At 37.9% G+C, this 16,947-nt stretch overlaps 1 protein-coding gene across 4 annotated transcripts in view; it reads left to right on the top strand.

The window, feature by feature from the left end:
- Positions 1 to 16,947, top strand: part of PTPRK (protein tyrosine phosphatase receptor type K) — a 417,933-nt gene that overhangs the window by 308,519 nt on the left and 92,467 nt on the right. For all 4 annotated transcript variants that reach the window (XM_075498722.1, XM_075498720.1, XM_075498719.1 and 1 more), the window contains exon 8: positions 12,527 to 12,829. In XM_075498722.1, coding sequence (XP_075354837.1) covers positions 12,527 to 12,829 — 303 coding nt within the window. The remainder of the gene's footprint in view (positions 1 to 12,526; positions 12,830 to 16,947) is intronic.

Genomic DNA, 16,947 nt, shown 5'->3' with positions numbered 1-16,947 from the left:
TATATAGTAACCTAAGAGTTATTGAACAGGACAACCCCAACCCATTTTGTTTAGACAGCTGCCCCTTGCCAAGCATCTCTCAATTGTCATGGAAAATATGCAGCGTAAACTACAGTAGATTGATCAGTTCTGTTCTCTAGCATCGGGTGGTTTGCAAAGAGGACAGCTGAACTCTTCTGTTCAACTGTTTTTTGCATATTTAACTTAAATACTGCAGTTAAAAATAATGTATTTTTTTAATAGGAAGCAATGCTTCTGATATTCTGCAAACTGCAAAGTTGTATATCAAACAAGGTGAAGCAAGGTGAAATTTAAGTGAAGTGCTTGCAGTCTTGCCATCTGACAGAGATCAGTGCCAGATGCTGTGAATTGAGATTCAAAAAATTCTGAGGTTTTTTAGGGAATTGTGGAATTCTCTTCTCTTCTGTCTTGTTCCAAACACCAAATAGTTAGAAATCAGCTCAAGCCTTGAAGTTCCATTTATATCTCCTATATATCTTCCATGCCTGCTGTCTTGAGAGGATGTAGAATCTCCCTCCTTGGAGATACTCAGAAATAGCCTGGATAAGTTCCTGAGCAAGCTGATATAATTGTTTTGAGCAGGAGGTTGGGTTATATGACCTCCAGAGGTCCCTTCCAAGCTGAATTGTTCTATGATGCCGTGATTCAATCTGTCTTCCAGATATCCAAGTCAAAAGTAACAAGTGAAGGGCTGCTGGGAAAGACAAATGTGGGGTTTTTGGTGTTTTTTTTTTTCCTGTTAGCACATATCCTTGTTACAGCTCAAATTAATAATAGTATTATAATTTTACCTAAATATTAAAGTAGCAGGTGAACTTGGGAAGGCAAGAACTGCAATAACTTTAAGGTTCAAATCAAGGAGAAAGGGAGAAGATGGTTATGGAGAACATGGCCAGTGGGAGATTAAGGCTGGCATCACCAGCTGGTATGAATGGGTATGAATATGAATAGAATTACCACAAAAGGGAATGCAAAAGCTGTCAAGAATCAGGTATATTTGGAAGGTAAGTAAAAAAAATAATTTCATTACCAGTCATAACAGTCTTCAGACCAGCTCTGAGGAATTTTATGTTTCTGGACATTCTACAGCAGATTCTTATTCCTTCAATTTATCATGGTTGTCGATAAAGGTTATGAGCTAGTGGGTTAATTGTAGTGACAAGAGGGGATGGTAGTAGATTGCATGTGTGCTCATTGTGCCAGTCTCCAAAAGGTTAATGGTTAGATGAGGTGTAAAAAAAAAAAAAAAAAAAAAAAAATTATACAAGAGAGAAGCTAGCTCAAAAATTGACTAACAGACACTCAGGGGAATTTTAAAGCCTTTCAGTAGTAAGTTGGGAGGAAGGGATTGTTGTTCTTTTTATTCTTAAGCATTTATTACACTCAGTAATAAATCTGGTTTAAGGGACGTAATGCTGGTGTCCAGCAATTAGACTGCACTTCCAAATTAATACTGCTTTTGCCTGTATGGCCTTGACTTGACTAATTGGCTGCCTTTCCTTTTTGTATTCTTTTGTGACTGTATGATGACAGTGATTCAGCATGTACCACATAGGCATAAAAAAAATAATTTAATGCTCCACTTACTCAGCAGGCGTGATTGACACTCTCTTGGGTGACTGTTCCAGTAGGGCTGGTCAGAGTAGCACGTTGGCACTTGCTTTGCAGTAACAGTGAAGCCAAGACAACTGTGCTAGTACAGTATCTTTTTGAAAGTCAAAATGTGGTAAAATTATTGAGTATGATTGACAGCTTGAACTACATAGATCTCTAGATGGGTATCTAGAATAAGAAAACACATAGTAAAGAGTGGTGACTCCTCCTGCAAGTGATAGAACTAATCCTTTACATTTGCATGTGAATGAAAACTAGGTTTGTTGGTTTTGCACCATCTGTTCTGTATAAAGCAAGATCAATTGCTCATTAATTAATCATGTTTTAGAAGAAACACCTCATTTGAAAAGGAGAATAAGTTGCTATCAACAGCATCTAAAATTATTTTTCTTTTGCTGCTTCCAGTAAACTGCTGGGTTTGCCACCTTTTTCTCTTATCACTCATCCAGCTTTACTGTCGACTGAAAATACTCTGGGATCATTTTTCAGCAGCATTTTCGTGCCTTGGGATCATGGAATAATCCAGAAGTGTTCAGAGGAAGTTTGCAAAGAGAAAATGATTTCTAAAATATATTACCTTGTTTTACTGTAGGGTGAGTTATTTTATGTTTTCCAAGTTTCTCCTTAGACAGGAAAGAATAGCTTTAAGAAACACTAGCTGGCTGAAAGTAAAGCAGCAGGGCAATTTCTTGAGAGTATTTTATGCAACTAAATGTTAAATGGAAATACATTATTTAGATTTCATGGAATATTTTAGAAAGCACTTCCCCAGCTTGCCAGTGCCTCCGTTTGCAAGCAAGGCTTTTTTGTTGCTTCTTTATTCTTTGTCTCAAGGACTTTGTTTCATGGTAGAGAAGAGGTGCTTGTGAGCTCACTTCTACAGAGCCCTGCTCCTTTTGAGCAGGCAGTTCCAGGAACAAAAGATTTGCAGGACTCGGTCCCAGTTCCCAAAATGGCCTTGCAAACCTTCGTAGCCAGATGGTGGTAGGAAAGAGAATTGATACCATGTGAATTCTGCCCAGACAGAGCAAGTCAACATAAAAAGCAAATATTCCTTATCATCCTTTTCCTTTCTGAAAACAAACATTTTAAAGAACTTTTCAGAAAAAACACTCCACTCTGGAAGTCAACAACTTTGGACTGTATTTTCTAATGAAAATTTCACAAAAGTTCCATTAGCTAATCGTAAACAGTGCTTTGCCTGTTTACTCAAGAATACATTTTTTTTTCTCATAGTGACATCAAAGGACAGTTGAATTGAAATTGGGTTGCTTAAAATGGACAGAAAGTTTTTTGTTGTTTAAAGTATCTGCAAAGAAATAGCACCTTAAGGTGGGCTGGAGGTACAAGGAAAAAGGATTCTTTATACTGGGACAAGTATTACATTTTGGTAGTTGCTTGGTGTTGGTCATTGACCAATAGATTGAGAAGGTTTTTTTTAGTCATATTTAGTCAGGTTTTCGCAGGTGGCTGAGTGACTTAAGTAACAAAATTTCATCTAAATTCAAAGGTGATAAAAATTCACAGTAATCAGATATCTAACTTAAAAAAAGAATTTGCCTGTTGGCACCTTACCAGCATTTTTAGAGTTCTAAGTACCTTTGAAAATATTTTCTGATTTTCTTCAAGATTTTAATGTCAGGGGATTCTTCTTTGCCCACCTGTGTTATTTTTGTCTGCATTTGTGAAGAAAACAAGCTTGCTTATATTTTCAACTTGCATTCTTAGCTTTGTTTGAACCAATGAAGAAAATGAAGCCAATTTACTAAATAAATTTCCAAGTACTTAAGGAAAACTTTTCTGTACAATAGAAACTACAGGTTTGGTCATTTGGAGTAAAAAAAATAAAAATAAAAAAAAAAAAAAACAGGATTGTTTCACTGGCAGGGCAAGAGACCTACAGCAGATTCCTTCTATGATGCAGTGTCATTTCTGGTTTTAAGCCACTTAATGAATTTTTGTTTCAGCCAAGGTTTATATCTGTCATAGAACATATATGATATATTGTTATACAAGATATACATTGTATGATATATAATGGTGTATATGTTGGTTTTGTGAAAGGGGCAGAGCCAGAGCAAGGTGCAACACACAGTTATTGCTCGGTTTTACCATACAAACACAGCATTGGAAGGGCAAGTTCATGGTCTGTGACTCGAATTGAAATTCGAGGCTTTGCTGGTTGCAGGGAGTGGGGTTGAAGGGTAGGTGGTTTCAGCCAGGGCCCCAAGGGCTGCTGGAACCAGATGGGGCGAAATGGGAATGGCAGCAAATCGGATTGGGAAAGTTTCAGTAGGTGTGCAGACAGAGAGGACGCAGTTTGATGGGTGTTTTATCTGCATGTGGGGAAATGCATGTACGTGCACAAGTATCTGTGTGTGTACATGCGCATGCACAAACGTATATAAAAGTTTTAAGTGGGTATTGTAATTACTGCTTGCAGTTTTCAATTCTTAGTCATCAAGGGTGAATGTGGCCCTAACTTTATTCACAGTCTGAGCCTCTCTTCTGTGCTTACTATTTATTCATTATAGACTGTGGTCCACATTTAGTCACTTTATTTCATATGGTGGTATTTATGCTTCCTGACTTGGAGGACTGAAATTTTTTATATACAGGAGAAAGGAACTGAAGCTTTAACGATATCCATAGAAAACTCTGGTTTTGCTTATTCACACTACTCCAACTTAGGCATTTTGCGTAATACTCATAACATTCTAAGCTCCCAAATATATTGTTTGTAAACAAAACCATAAAAAGATGTTTATGAACATGCATTGGAGAGAAATGAAAAATGTATCATCTAAGCAAACTGGTGAGTTATATTCAAATAAATGTTTGTAAACGTTTTCTTCATAGTGTTGAATTGTTAGGTTTACTGTTAAGGTGAGTAAAAAGTGTATACGTGTGTGTAAATACATATTATATATTCTTTTTAATGTATTCTTTATAATATAATTGTTATTGTTTTAGATGATGGGTCTTCCATTCTGATTTAATATATTCATGCCACTAATATTTAGGTTAAAGGTTCATTTTTTTTCCCCATCACTATTAATTTTTTAATTGACATTACGCAATTAATCTTCACCATTGCAGTCCTGGACAGGCTTCCTAGGAATTTTGTAATGTCAGGCTTTCCCTGTGTTTACTCTTGCAGTCTGATGCTCTGTTGACATGCTGATTCATGTTTTACACCACCAGATAGGTTTTGCTCATCTGGAGGAATGAGCTTAAAGAGGTCATGCCAGCTTTTCCTCTCTCCTCCTAGACTACATATCTGCTTTAAATTTAAACTCAGAGGAAAAAAAAAAAGAAATAAAAGTGGATTTCTGCAGCTAAGCTAAACTGGAGGAATCAATGGAATTTATTATCAAGGGATGTCGAATCTCTAAAGCTAATACAAGACTTCACAGCTATTGATTACATGCTAAGGATGCACAAACTGTTAATCATACATGGAGGCAATAGAATAAACATACTATCAAGAGGGAATGGGCAAATAATTGTCAGTAGTGCAGTTATATTTCATCTCTTTACTATACCTCTGAAGCAGGGACAGCTATATTTTGCATCCAAAATGATACGTCCTAAAATATATTGAATATCCCCTCATTGCTACTGAAACGAGTGTAGTACAGCTGATTATCTATGTAATAATTCAGATGTTTTCTTCAGCTCCCTGAGGTATGTGGTCAATAAGAAATTTGTAAGCTGGCTTAATAAGTCAGTTGCTAGATGAAGTGAAAAGAGAAAAAGCTCAGATGTTCATGCAATCGCATCATAACCTTCGTTTGCAACAAAATAAATCTGTAGTGCCAGTACAGTATAAATGCCATTGTTCCATTTATTCTGGGTTCATATTTCACATGACGAATAGATGGACATACTAACGTACACAAAGTTGGTTCTTTTTGTGTTTGCATCCATATTTGTTTTGTATCCCATATGTGTTACACATCTGAGAAAAGAGATGCCCAGTAATCCCTTCGATTTTTATTGTGGGTGTACATACCTGTTAATTTGTCATTTTCCATCTGAGCTGAAATGAAGTCAAATTGTATGACTTTTCAACTTCATTTGAATTCTCTTTTGTTGATGTTCACTACTTCTTAATGCTTCTAAGTTTAAAAAGATTGAAGGCCTGAGTTGTCAAATTTGGTTGCCTAGTCCAGCCTCTAAACTGCTGACAGGGAACAAGATTTGAGGGGGGAAAAAAAAATAAAAAAAATTATTACCTCAGTTAGACTTTCCAACCTGTGTTTACATACATGGCAGGTGTCCTGGTTTTCGCATGTTCTGAGTATGAGGGATTGCAGATTCTCCAACACTGGAATATGTGGGAAAGTAACACATTTCATTAACTTAAGAAAAGTCTGTATTGATCCAGTTAGTAATATGATGTCGTGTGGATTTGGCTTGGAATACACATAAGTAGGTAGGAAAGAGTCCCTGACTGAAGATAAGCAGCTCATGAACTATCGTTAAGTAGTTGTTAAAGGATTGAGGCCCGCGCTGTTAATTGATTTTTGCCTTTAACTCTAAGCTGGCCTTTAACTCTACTTAGAAATGGTCAAAAATCTGCCAGAGTTACAGGCAAGAAACTTGAACAGGATTTACAAGAATTATTCTGTCATAAAAGACTGATTCAAGGAAATCAGACTGAAATGCATGGCATTCTTGGCATGTCTGAATAAATTGGGTCTTCCTGCATTATCCAGATTGTTAAATAGTGGAGTTATTGGGAGTTAGTCTGAACTAAATTCTTTTGGTTTTGTAGATTAATAATCCTTGAAACACAGGGGTTTCATCATGGATATTCTAGGACAGCTCACCTTACCTAGGGATTTTTGTCAGCTTTGTTCATAACTTAATTATAGGATGCTCCTTTGACAGGCAGCAGATCACCCACAGAAATGCAGAAGCAATATTAGTCGATGTGCTTTCCTGCTCAGAGTTTGGTTGTCTGTTGAAATGTATAACTCTAGTCCAGTCCTTTTCAATGAGTGATACACTTTTATATACAGCAGTCTTAACCGAGTCATGGTGTGAGGGAATGTAGTATCTATATAAAACCTTTCTACATGATTCATCGCTCACTAATAACAAAAGTAATAACTGAGGGTAATGCAACTGAAATGAGCAAGTGAGGAACCTTTATTTACTGTTTTCTTACTGCACATTTGAGAGCTATTCTGGTTTGGGTTGTATTTCCTCCAGTGGTTTTCACTCGTACCATTCTTCCATGCTCTTATCGGGGGTCTTTTTAGAAGAATTCTTTACAGCAACAGGACTGTAACATACTTCTTTTGAGTTTTGGGAACATTTTGTTTTTGTAGGACCTTGCATGAACCGAGGAAGCAGCAGGAGCCAGAGTGACATCTTAGAATAATCCTCTTTTATTTCCCACATGCCAAGGGGAGACCTATCCTGGAAAGGTCAGGAGAAGCCACAGGACAGAGAGGCTCATGTTCTCATAAAGAAAAGTCTGGGGAATTCCAGTGGCTGTTCATACTGAGAATATTAGAACAAAAATGAGGACTTTTTTTTTTCTATGTCATTTTTGTTTCAGAATGTAAGGGCAAGATAATTAAAGGAGCCTCTGTCAGAAACACTGTGTTTTAAATTACAGGGTTGCTATCTTAAACCAAATGTACTCTACTTCTTTAATAGTTGCCATACATTTGCTTTTCTATGTCAGAGTTTTTATTTAATATAAGCCCCACATCTCTCCGCGGTTCCCTCAAGCCTTATGCAAATTTATGCATAATCTCACTTTCCAAGTCCAGTTAGTTTTTGCCTCCTGTGTCACTGATGAAGGCGACCTGGGTCACTCTTAAACTTGACATGAATTTCAGTCAGTGTGGTTAAAGCAGAAATTTGAAGTCAGTTCCTCAGTGTAATGCCATACCAGAAAAAGTTCAAGGGGGGGAAAGATCTGAAAGCCAACCCCAGTTAAAGAATTGTATACATAGACAGTAGATGGTGGTGTTCAAGAAGCACTGTCTTTATCTCAAATGTTTGTGCTTTAAAATTTGTCTGATCGTTTTCCATTTCATGTGGAAAAATGTGTGTTCTGTCTGCCGGTCAGAAGATCTAATTCCCCTTCCCCTGCCAGGTAAACAGAAATGAAACTGTGTCTTGCAATCAACATTTGGGATTTCTGAGAAAAGACGGGAAAAGCAAAGGACTTGTCATGCTTTACTAGCCTCGTTTTGTGGGATTTTTGTCACAACTTCGGGACATCTGTTTTTCTCTGAATGACAGCAGGGTAATACATATTATCATTAAAAATAGGTTCTGAGGAAATGCTTGCACTCACCTTGCTGCTTCTGCAACTGTGAAGGCTTTTGTTTTCACTGCCATCTCCGTGAAGATAATCTCTACAAAGAGGCCCCGATATTGACCTGTCGTATCACGTGTTGCTTATCAAGCACTAAAGAAATTGAATTTCATTTTATCTGTTATCTGGAGCATCTTAGTAAATCATCCTGCAGTTGAGAGGTGGTATGGGGTCAACAGGTTCAGTCTCTTTTGCCATCTATCCCTGGATTATTAACCTTTGGAGAATTACTAAAGCCGTTCTTTATTTTATCCCATAAAGTTGGGTTAAATCTTCTTGATCCATAAATTGTTGTGAGTGAGTGCCACATGCATGTAATTCTCTTACTTAATGCAGTTTCTGGATAAGGAATGAGGACTTAGTAATCTGTATAAGTGTAGAGGTCTCTTATTATTCTGGTTTTTCTGTTCTTTTGATAGTCTTCCAGTGCCTCTGCTTTTAATTGGTTCAGTGAGAGTAAAAACAGTCAGATCAGATGATGGACCTGAGTCAGCTTGGTAGTATTTGCTCGTCAAGAGATAAAGGGAGGGTGATGAGGAGGAAGGTAATGGGGCTGGGTATTGCCAGGCATTGAGAGCCAAGGACAGAGAGAGAAGCTAGCCATAAGCAGAGGTGGGAATGGGACGGAGGTTGTGGCAACAGCCCATGGGCAGGAAGGGTCTGGTGGAAGGGAGCCTGCCCTCACCAGAGGGAATTGGACGGATATAAAGGTCAACCCTGCCACCGCCACCACCAAATCGTCCATATGTCTTTTTGCCATATTTCTGTTGGAAGGCGTGACTCTGCCAGTCAGGATGGTCATGTTTAGGAGCTTGATACAGTCACAGGATATTGAATTTCCTGCAACAGCAGAAGCCCTAAGTACTTTCTGCTGTCACCACAAGGAACTGCCTCCAGTGTTAAATATATTTTCTGCTGGAGAAAAAGGCTTGAAAAAATAAACTATGAATACCCCCTCCTCCCCAAAATTTTAATTTTAAATACAAGATTTAATGCAAAAAATACGCTGTTTCACTCAAATTCCAAGCTTTCAGTCAAGAAATCTTTCAAAATGAATAAGCCAAGCTATTGCTTTTCAAAAAACTTATCCTTATGCTCAGATATTCACTTAGTGTCTGGGCACTGTTAGGCTTTTTCAAAGTTGTTCTAAGAAAATCTGCAAAAAACTCTTTTTTAAAAGAACTAAAATTGAGGAGTGGAGTTAGCATTTCAGTGGAAGCACTGGCAAATAAAGTGTAAATGAGCTCTCTGAATTGCTGCTGCCAGCTGATGCTGTCTGGCGGCCAGCGCACCGGTGACCTGGGAGCTGGGTACCGTTCAGTTTTCTTATGGCCCTGGCAGTAAATCACCTTGTAGCTTTGAACAAGCTATTAACCTTTTTGCATGGCTTTCTCCTCGCAGAAAAGGTTTAACATCACTTACCTGTCTCACAGGGATAATTGGTAGATTAATGTTTGGAAAATATTAAGTGCTTTCTGCTATTGTTATTGAAACTCCAGCTCATAGGTTAAGAAATGAACAGAGATTTTGGGAGCATCTTATTTCTTCCCTCTTTGGCATAGGGTGCTGATTTGACATGAGTAATTCAGCAAAGTGGGAAGTCATGGGCTTGAATGTCCATGTATTTTGGCTAAAAGTTCTGGATGTGACTGAAAGAGGAAAGGTGGAAATCAACAACTGGGAAGACAAGATGTAAATTGATTTACTGGGATTAGTAGTACTGAAAAAGTATCCAGAGATCAGAAGAGAATGCATAAATTGAAATTAAATCCCAGTAGGATTAAGAAAATGTTTCAGTACAATGCAAACCCTAAAGTGTAATGGGGAAGGGAAAAAGCAGCAGATGAGCACTTCTTTTTGTCCCTATCAAGAACAAAGTTATTCATAATGAGATGCTGAGTTTTTTGGGAAGCCTACTCAAAAATTCAATAGTGTTTTATCTGAGAAAAATAATTATTTGAAGATTGCTTTCTACTGAGGTGTTACAGATGGAGGCTTTGTGGTGTGGTAGTTTAAAACAATTGGTCTTTACCTCTAGAGATCCCCAAGATGAATGTTGCCCAGAAGCAAGAGTAAAATTGTGTTTTTAAAGCATCATTTTAGGAGCAGTGGGACAGTTGGCAGAGTTTACCAAAGCTGCTGAGAGACTCTGCAGACTTTAATTACCATCTCAATATTGCAGAAGTTGTTTAATTTCTGCCAAAGAAGGGAATAGTTGTGAGAAAGTGAGATCACACGCTGTCTTTCATTCTTTCCTTTTTGACAGGTGAATAAAGGATGCTTTTCAGTATCTCCTCTGGTACTGTGACACATTTGTAAAATTTGCATAGAATTGTAAAATAATTTTTCTTTAACAAAGCTTTTTTTTTTCCCTTCCCTTTTGAAAGTGCTGTACATCATACTGTGAATGCAGTTTAAGTCTTGTCATGAAAGAAGCAAGATGAAAATGGAGCGCATGTTCTGTTACTGATCGTCTTCAAACGTTAATAGTTTCAACCTTCATGGCCAGACAACATGTATTATGTTGTGTTTATTTTAGAGGTTCCAATAAATTTTAAATTCAGGTTTGAATTCCATCTCTGATGTGGGTGGTTGAAGGCACAACCTGGATTAGTAGAATAAAGAGGAAATTATTAAAATAAGAAGAATCAATACATTATAGAAGGAAAAATAAGCCTATAATACAAAACTTCTTTGGTGAAGGATATGTTTACTCTTTTAAGCCTCAAACTCTAAATCAGAGTATGTGTAACTGGGTTTTTTTAGTATCATTCATATGAGAAAAAGGGCTCATAATATTTTTTTTTCTTCTAGTGATTCTCTTCCTCTGTGACACCTGAGTGTGTTTGGGGTTTTTATAAGCGCTTGCAGTAGCCAAGGAAATACTGATTCTTTGAAGACTCTTACCAGCTCCTTCAGTAGATGTACTCTGTTGCTACTTTTTTTTTTTTATGACTGCCTCACACCTGTCTGTACTTGCTAAAGCACCAGCCACTGTTTACTCTATAAAGCCCCCTTTTTTTCCTCCTCTTCAAGTCTCTTATCTCTCAAGGACCTTTTCAATGCTATCTTTCAGCTTCAGATCTCTATTGTCTTGGTATACGATATGTTCAGAAAGCTACTGCCCAGGAAGCTTACTTATTCATTTGTATTTTTCGCCATCTATATGATAAATTGGTACTTAAGGGCAAAGGGAACATGCCTGTTCAAAATCCAGAAAGGGAAGGATAGATCATGGAAACAAATAGGCACAATTTTTAATCCTTAACACTCGTCATGTTACTAGGAATACCTTTATGTTATATTTAGAACTGGTTGTTTTGGTGTTTGAAACTAAATGTTTGCAGTTTGTCTGGCAAACTGCATGCTGAATAGATTACACTGATTCACATTTCCTTATTTCAATATACCATCTGTGCTTTTGGCTGGTTGTTAGCCTGGTTGGGACTCTCGTTTCATAAATGCAAGTTACAAAGAACTGTTATGCCTAGAAGGAGAAATCCTATATTTCACTTCCTTGAATAATCTCCTCTGTTTTGACCTTACACCAGCATGGACATGAGGCTGAAGCTGTACCTACAGCAGGCTTTATTTTCTCTGGTGAAGAAGGATGTGTTAGCAAGGTATAAAGATCCCTTTGGTATATTTCCAGTGAAACTCTAGTATATATAGTCATGGTCATGATTTTCATTGTGTAATCATTTTAATTAAGTTCAATGATAAAAGTTAGTCTTGCATGAGGAATGAATGCACTAGAGAGACAATGAAAGATTGATGATGGCTTGGGGAGCATCATGTACTCTGCTGGTGGAAACGCATGTGTGCAGAGCAGCTGAGCCTGGGTAGCAGGTCAGAGATTACCAGCTCAAAGCAATGTCCAGGCAAAGTTTTGGGGATCCGAAAGAAGTAGGATACAATGGGAATATCCAAAAGCATTTTTGGTAATATTTCGGAGGGGTTTTGCTTGAATGAATAGCTTCATTACTAAAATAATAAACATTAATTAATATCTGCATCATTTTTGTAAGTGCTAGTTTAGTACGGTAATGAGTATAATTAGTATACAGCCTTGCTTGGTGGCATGATAAATCATAGTGTAGTGAATGTTGACTCTTTACCACTGTGATGTATTATCTAATTTACGCAGGTAAAAAAAAAGGTAAGGGGGAAGTGAAGAAGGGAAGCCAGCAGTGACAGCTGGGTGGCCTTTTCGTCACTCTTCATGCATCTGCTGCCTGTATTCTCAATTGCTTTGAATCACTGCACTGTTAATTAACAATTCTTTTTCTCACTGTTGCTAAGTCTTAATCACTGATTGAAACCTGCAAAGGGAGGCCGGAGAAGAATGAAGTAAAAAACCAGAGACTGGCAGGATTTTTCCTTTCAGGGTACTTGTACAAAGGATGATACTTCTTCCAGTAGTAAGTCTGTGTTTGTTGGGTATCTCCTTTGCTTTCACATTCCTGGAGGCATCATCTACCAGTTACAGTTCAGTGCAAGGATGAAGAATGTTAACGATGTTTTTCTTCATTATATTCTGTTTTCTAGAACCTATGAGAACACCAAAAACGTTGAAGATTGCTGAGATCCAGGCCAGACACATTGCTGTGGATTGGGAATCTCTGGGTTACAATATCACTCGTTGCCACACTTTCAATGTCACTATATGCTATCACTACTTCTGCGGACACAACGAGAGCAAGGCGGACTGCTTGGACATGGACCCCAAAGCACCCCAGCATGTTGTGGATCACCTGCCTCCCTACACGAACGTCAGCCTCAAAATGATCTTAACCAACCCAGAAGGGAGGAAGGAGAGCGAGGAGACCATTATCCAGACAGACGAAGATGGTATGTGTAAATGCTGTTAAGGAAATTACGTCCAAGTCCAGTCTAGACAGGTGGAAGGAAATGACTTCGTGTGTTACAATATGTGTCCCGAAGGATGTAAGTTCTCTTCTATTCATGTATTAATTAGCCCTAAAACAGTAGATTTAAAAGTATTATAGCTGTCACTCTGCATATATAGCCCAAACTGTCCATGTAGCACAAGTCAAACTCAGTCTCTTTCTCGCAAGAAGAAGGAGGGTGCCTTCCCAGTCATTCCAAAAACGTGCTAACACAGGTGACAAGAAACACGTGGTGGTGTTAGGTGGAGCTTCTTCATAGTATTAGGCATAGAATTTGAAAATTAATTTAATTCTGTAAATTTATATTTAAATATCAAGTTCAGTGCTTAAAGACTTTGTTCAAGATGTAAAACCTCTTCAGCAAATATATTTGAGCAATAATTTATGTTGCAGGTTACAGTATATAGTAACTGTTAGCTGTTTGAAAGCCACCCATCAGATTAAAGTATTATTTTGACAACTTGGGAGCTGGACTCAGTGATCTTATGGGTCCCTTCCAACTTGAGATGTTCTGTGATTCCTCTTTAAAATGCTCTCGATGAAGTTTCATTGACAAGACAGTTGAACTTACCTTAGCTGGGAAGAAAAAGAATAGATGTAGATGTTAATGGTCACATTCAGTGGTTAGGCTATGAATCTTGGTATGAAAGAGATTAGAACAAAAATAGATATTTTTTCCTAATAATATTTAAAATGTGGTAGTAAAGAGCAATTTTAGTTTCCTTTTCTTATATTTAGATTTCATTAAAATATTGACAACAACAAAATGAAAATATAGTCATACGTAACAAAAAAAGAATACTTGGACTAATGTAAGAGTGTCGACAGATAAGAAGATAAAATTGAAAAAGGTAGTTTGTTTGCCTGTAAAATGGAGGAGATACTGTAGCTTTATATATGGATAGCAATCAAGGTTAGAATCCGGCAGCAGTTTCTTGCCATATATTTTCAATTTTACAGGAAATAGAAAAGGAATATGTTTAGTGTTGCAATAAAGAAGAGAGAACAGCTTACTAAATAGGTAGAATATGAGGAGCTGTAGAGAGCTATAGAGACATAGATGCATCACATGAAGATTTATTGGCAAGTACAGAATTAGAATATTTCATGCAATTCAAATTTTAGCATTACTTTTAAAAAAAGTTAATTATAAATATAATCCATGATGAATTATTTCTGTATCTTTGTTTACTTTATAGATATTTGTGGTTGCTATTTTCCTTGAGGTTAAAAAGAAAAAAAAGTAGTAGTAATATTGTTATGTCCATGGGAAATGGATTTCTTTTCAAGAAAACTCAGTTAAAAATAAAAGATTATGGTTTCTGATAGCCTTTATCTAGTCAGATGTGCGGAGATGGTGTCTGGTCACTGTAGTGGTGCTTGTCAAGAGCAGAGTCAAGTGCATATATTTTGTCTTCTGGTTTTGTTGTGGATTATTCTTGGAAAGCGATGCACACAAGGTAGGTTTTGGTCTCAAGCTAGCACGCCAGTGTGCTATCAGTGAACATTATTTAGACTCAGCTTTGGTGTCAGAGGTACCACAGTGTAGAAGCCTCACTCAGGGAACAAAAGTTGCTAAGGCAAACTATTTCAAGCAGATGTTGTTTTCGAGGAGGGATTAATACATTTTAAAAGGTACCTATATTTAGATGCACTGGTGCTAATAATGCTTGTGACCTGAAAGTTGCCTCTTGTGAGGTCTACTCAGTGATACTATTGGCAATAAAATGCAGATTTTTAATTGTGCGTTACTGATTGACTTGAAAGTCTATGTCCATTTTGTCATGTATTTCCAAAAACAGAGTGTGCAAGCGATGTGCAGTATGGAGGGCTTTCAGCAGTCTCAGAGAATCAAAGGTGTATTCACACCTGCATCTCTCCTTGAGCTCTCATAGCAATAGTACACCGAGTTCTGTAGTTGACTGCCTCTGTGTACGCTGCTAGTTTAGTCCCGTGTCCAGGTGATCAAGTATCTGTCTGAAACTGTTTTAAAACACAGTTTGCAGCCTAAAGCGGGATTCAGACTAAGAAGATGAGAGGTACAGGAAGATACATGAGTCTGTGCCCCACATATTTCACATGTGGTCACAAGTAGCCTCATTGTCATGATGATTTTTGCGGGTTTTTGTCGAATGAGCATGATGTTAATTACATAGTGGGGGCATTACCAGTGATGCATTTATGAGAAGGAAAGTAGAGGGATTACGGTATTTTCCTACATTTTTACAAATAACATTAATTAGAAATAGCCACTGATTACATGATTATCTGAAACCATGCACTTACGTTGTGTACTTTTCATAAATAGAAACTTTGAAAACTCCAGATGATAACAACAGATAATTAACTTCTTGTTAGCTTTTCTGTAGTGCAATATTCTTTCCAATGCCATTCTTTCTTACAAGAATCTGCTAATCAAGTAACAACTTTGTAGACTGTTGGAGTTAAAGGTGTCTACCCCACATTTTCTTGTCTCTCTTCATCTTTACCATTTTGCCCTCATCTTCTGTTGCTTTGTCCATCTTCCCCATGCTTCTAGCTCTCTGTCCCTTTCTTCTCTTTTTTTGTTGTTTTTTTGTTTTAATCTTTCCCTTCATCTCTCTTCTTCTATCATTTCACCTCCTCCCTTCTGCTGGGAGCTTTACACATATTTGAACTTCCGGGATTCCCTAAATGCAGAGGATCTCAGACTTTCGCGAGGCTCTGGTGTGAGACAGTGAGGATCTCTGGTTGTCTTTCACAAAGGTTCACGTTTATATAGGTCTGTGTAGCTGGGCCAGACCTCCCGGAGTGATGAGTGATAACTGAGCAGTGTATGGTACCAGGAGCAGAATTAACTCAGGAAACAATTAGTAGAAGAACAAGGTAAGATTCAGAAGCTGTGCTTCAGACCTTTGGAGCCATGACTGACAAATGAAGAAGGTTTTAATAGCTTGTAATTCAGTATCTGCAAGAAAGCAAAGCTAGGAATATTGGTCTGAAAATAGCCTCCTTTCTGGCCAGAGTTAGGTCTGAATACTTGGTGGGTTTAAGTATTTCTATTTAACTGGGATAGATGGAATTAATCTTTAAAGTATATTGTACAAATTTGCAAAGAGCTGTATTCCATGTAAAAATTAAGGCCTTGAGCAATACACTGTTAAACAAGTTGTACAAAAAGAAGATGAAAACAAGGACATTTGTCACTGTTTTATGGGTGAAATGTCATTTTTCACTTTGGGGAGGGACCGTACCATCACTAAGATTTGGGAGAAAGCTCTTCGGAGTACCTGGGCACTCAGCATTATCTGTGCCATGACAGGGACCCACTGCTTCACTTGCCTTGTATAGGAGATGGACAGTGTTTGAAGGATTTGATAAAGGAAAAAGAGGAAGGCTCGCACAATCTGGGGATGCATACATGCTGGGCAGAGATGATGTCTGGCATTCCGAACAAAGTACAAAAACCAGCAGTGAATTTATCACTTAGCATGAATCACCAGCGTGCACGCGTTCTCAGAGCTGCCTGTTCACAAGGGTGCTGCGAACTCAGAGGGACCCTTTTAAGAGGAGCGGATGGTGAATGGGATTAAAGCACATAAATGCTTCCTTAATTTTTAATTGGAAACGGATGCAAAAGGCAGTGGATTAACAGGAATGGTGACATTAGCTCTGAGAGAGCAGCTACAGAGAAAGCAAATCGTGAAGCTCAAAGTGTTTGAGGGTGATTTTATAACTAGTAAGGGAGTGTGTCAGCTAACAGCAGGCAAACGACTAATTGAAAAAGATCACTTGGAATAGGATAAGTACCCATTTTGGGGTTTAAAGTATACCAAAGCTTTCGTCTGAGCCAAAGGACATGCTTATTGGACACAAACGAAGCCCCCTGATCTTTCAGAGAGTCTGGCTCATTCAGCTCCATGCAGAGGTATCTAGAGCTGTGATGCAGGGTTAAGACACCAACTGTCCAACCATTACTCATGCTCCTGGGAAAACTCCAGCAGGCTCACCACTCTGGGAAACAGCAGAGAAAGGGAGAAATGTTATAATCAGAGGACAAAAAAAAAATTAAAAAGTTAA

Source organism: Mycteria americana, chromosome 3 (assembly GCF_035582795.1).
Source record: "Mycteria americana isolate JAX WOST 10 ecotype Jacksonville Zoo and Gardens chromosome 3, USCA_MyAme_1.0, whole genome shotgun sequence".
Lineage (NCBI taxonomy): Eukaryota > Metazoa > Chordata > Aves > Ciconiiformes > Ciconiidae > Mycteria > Mycteria americana.
This window is presented reverse-complemented; position numbering and strand designations above follow the sequence as displayed.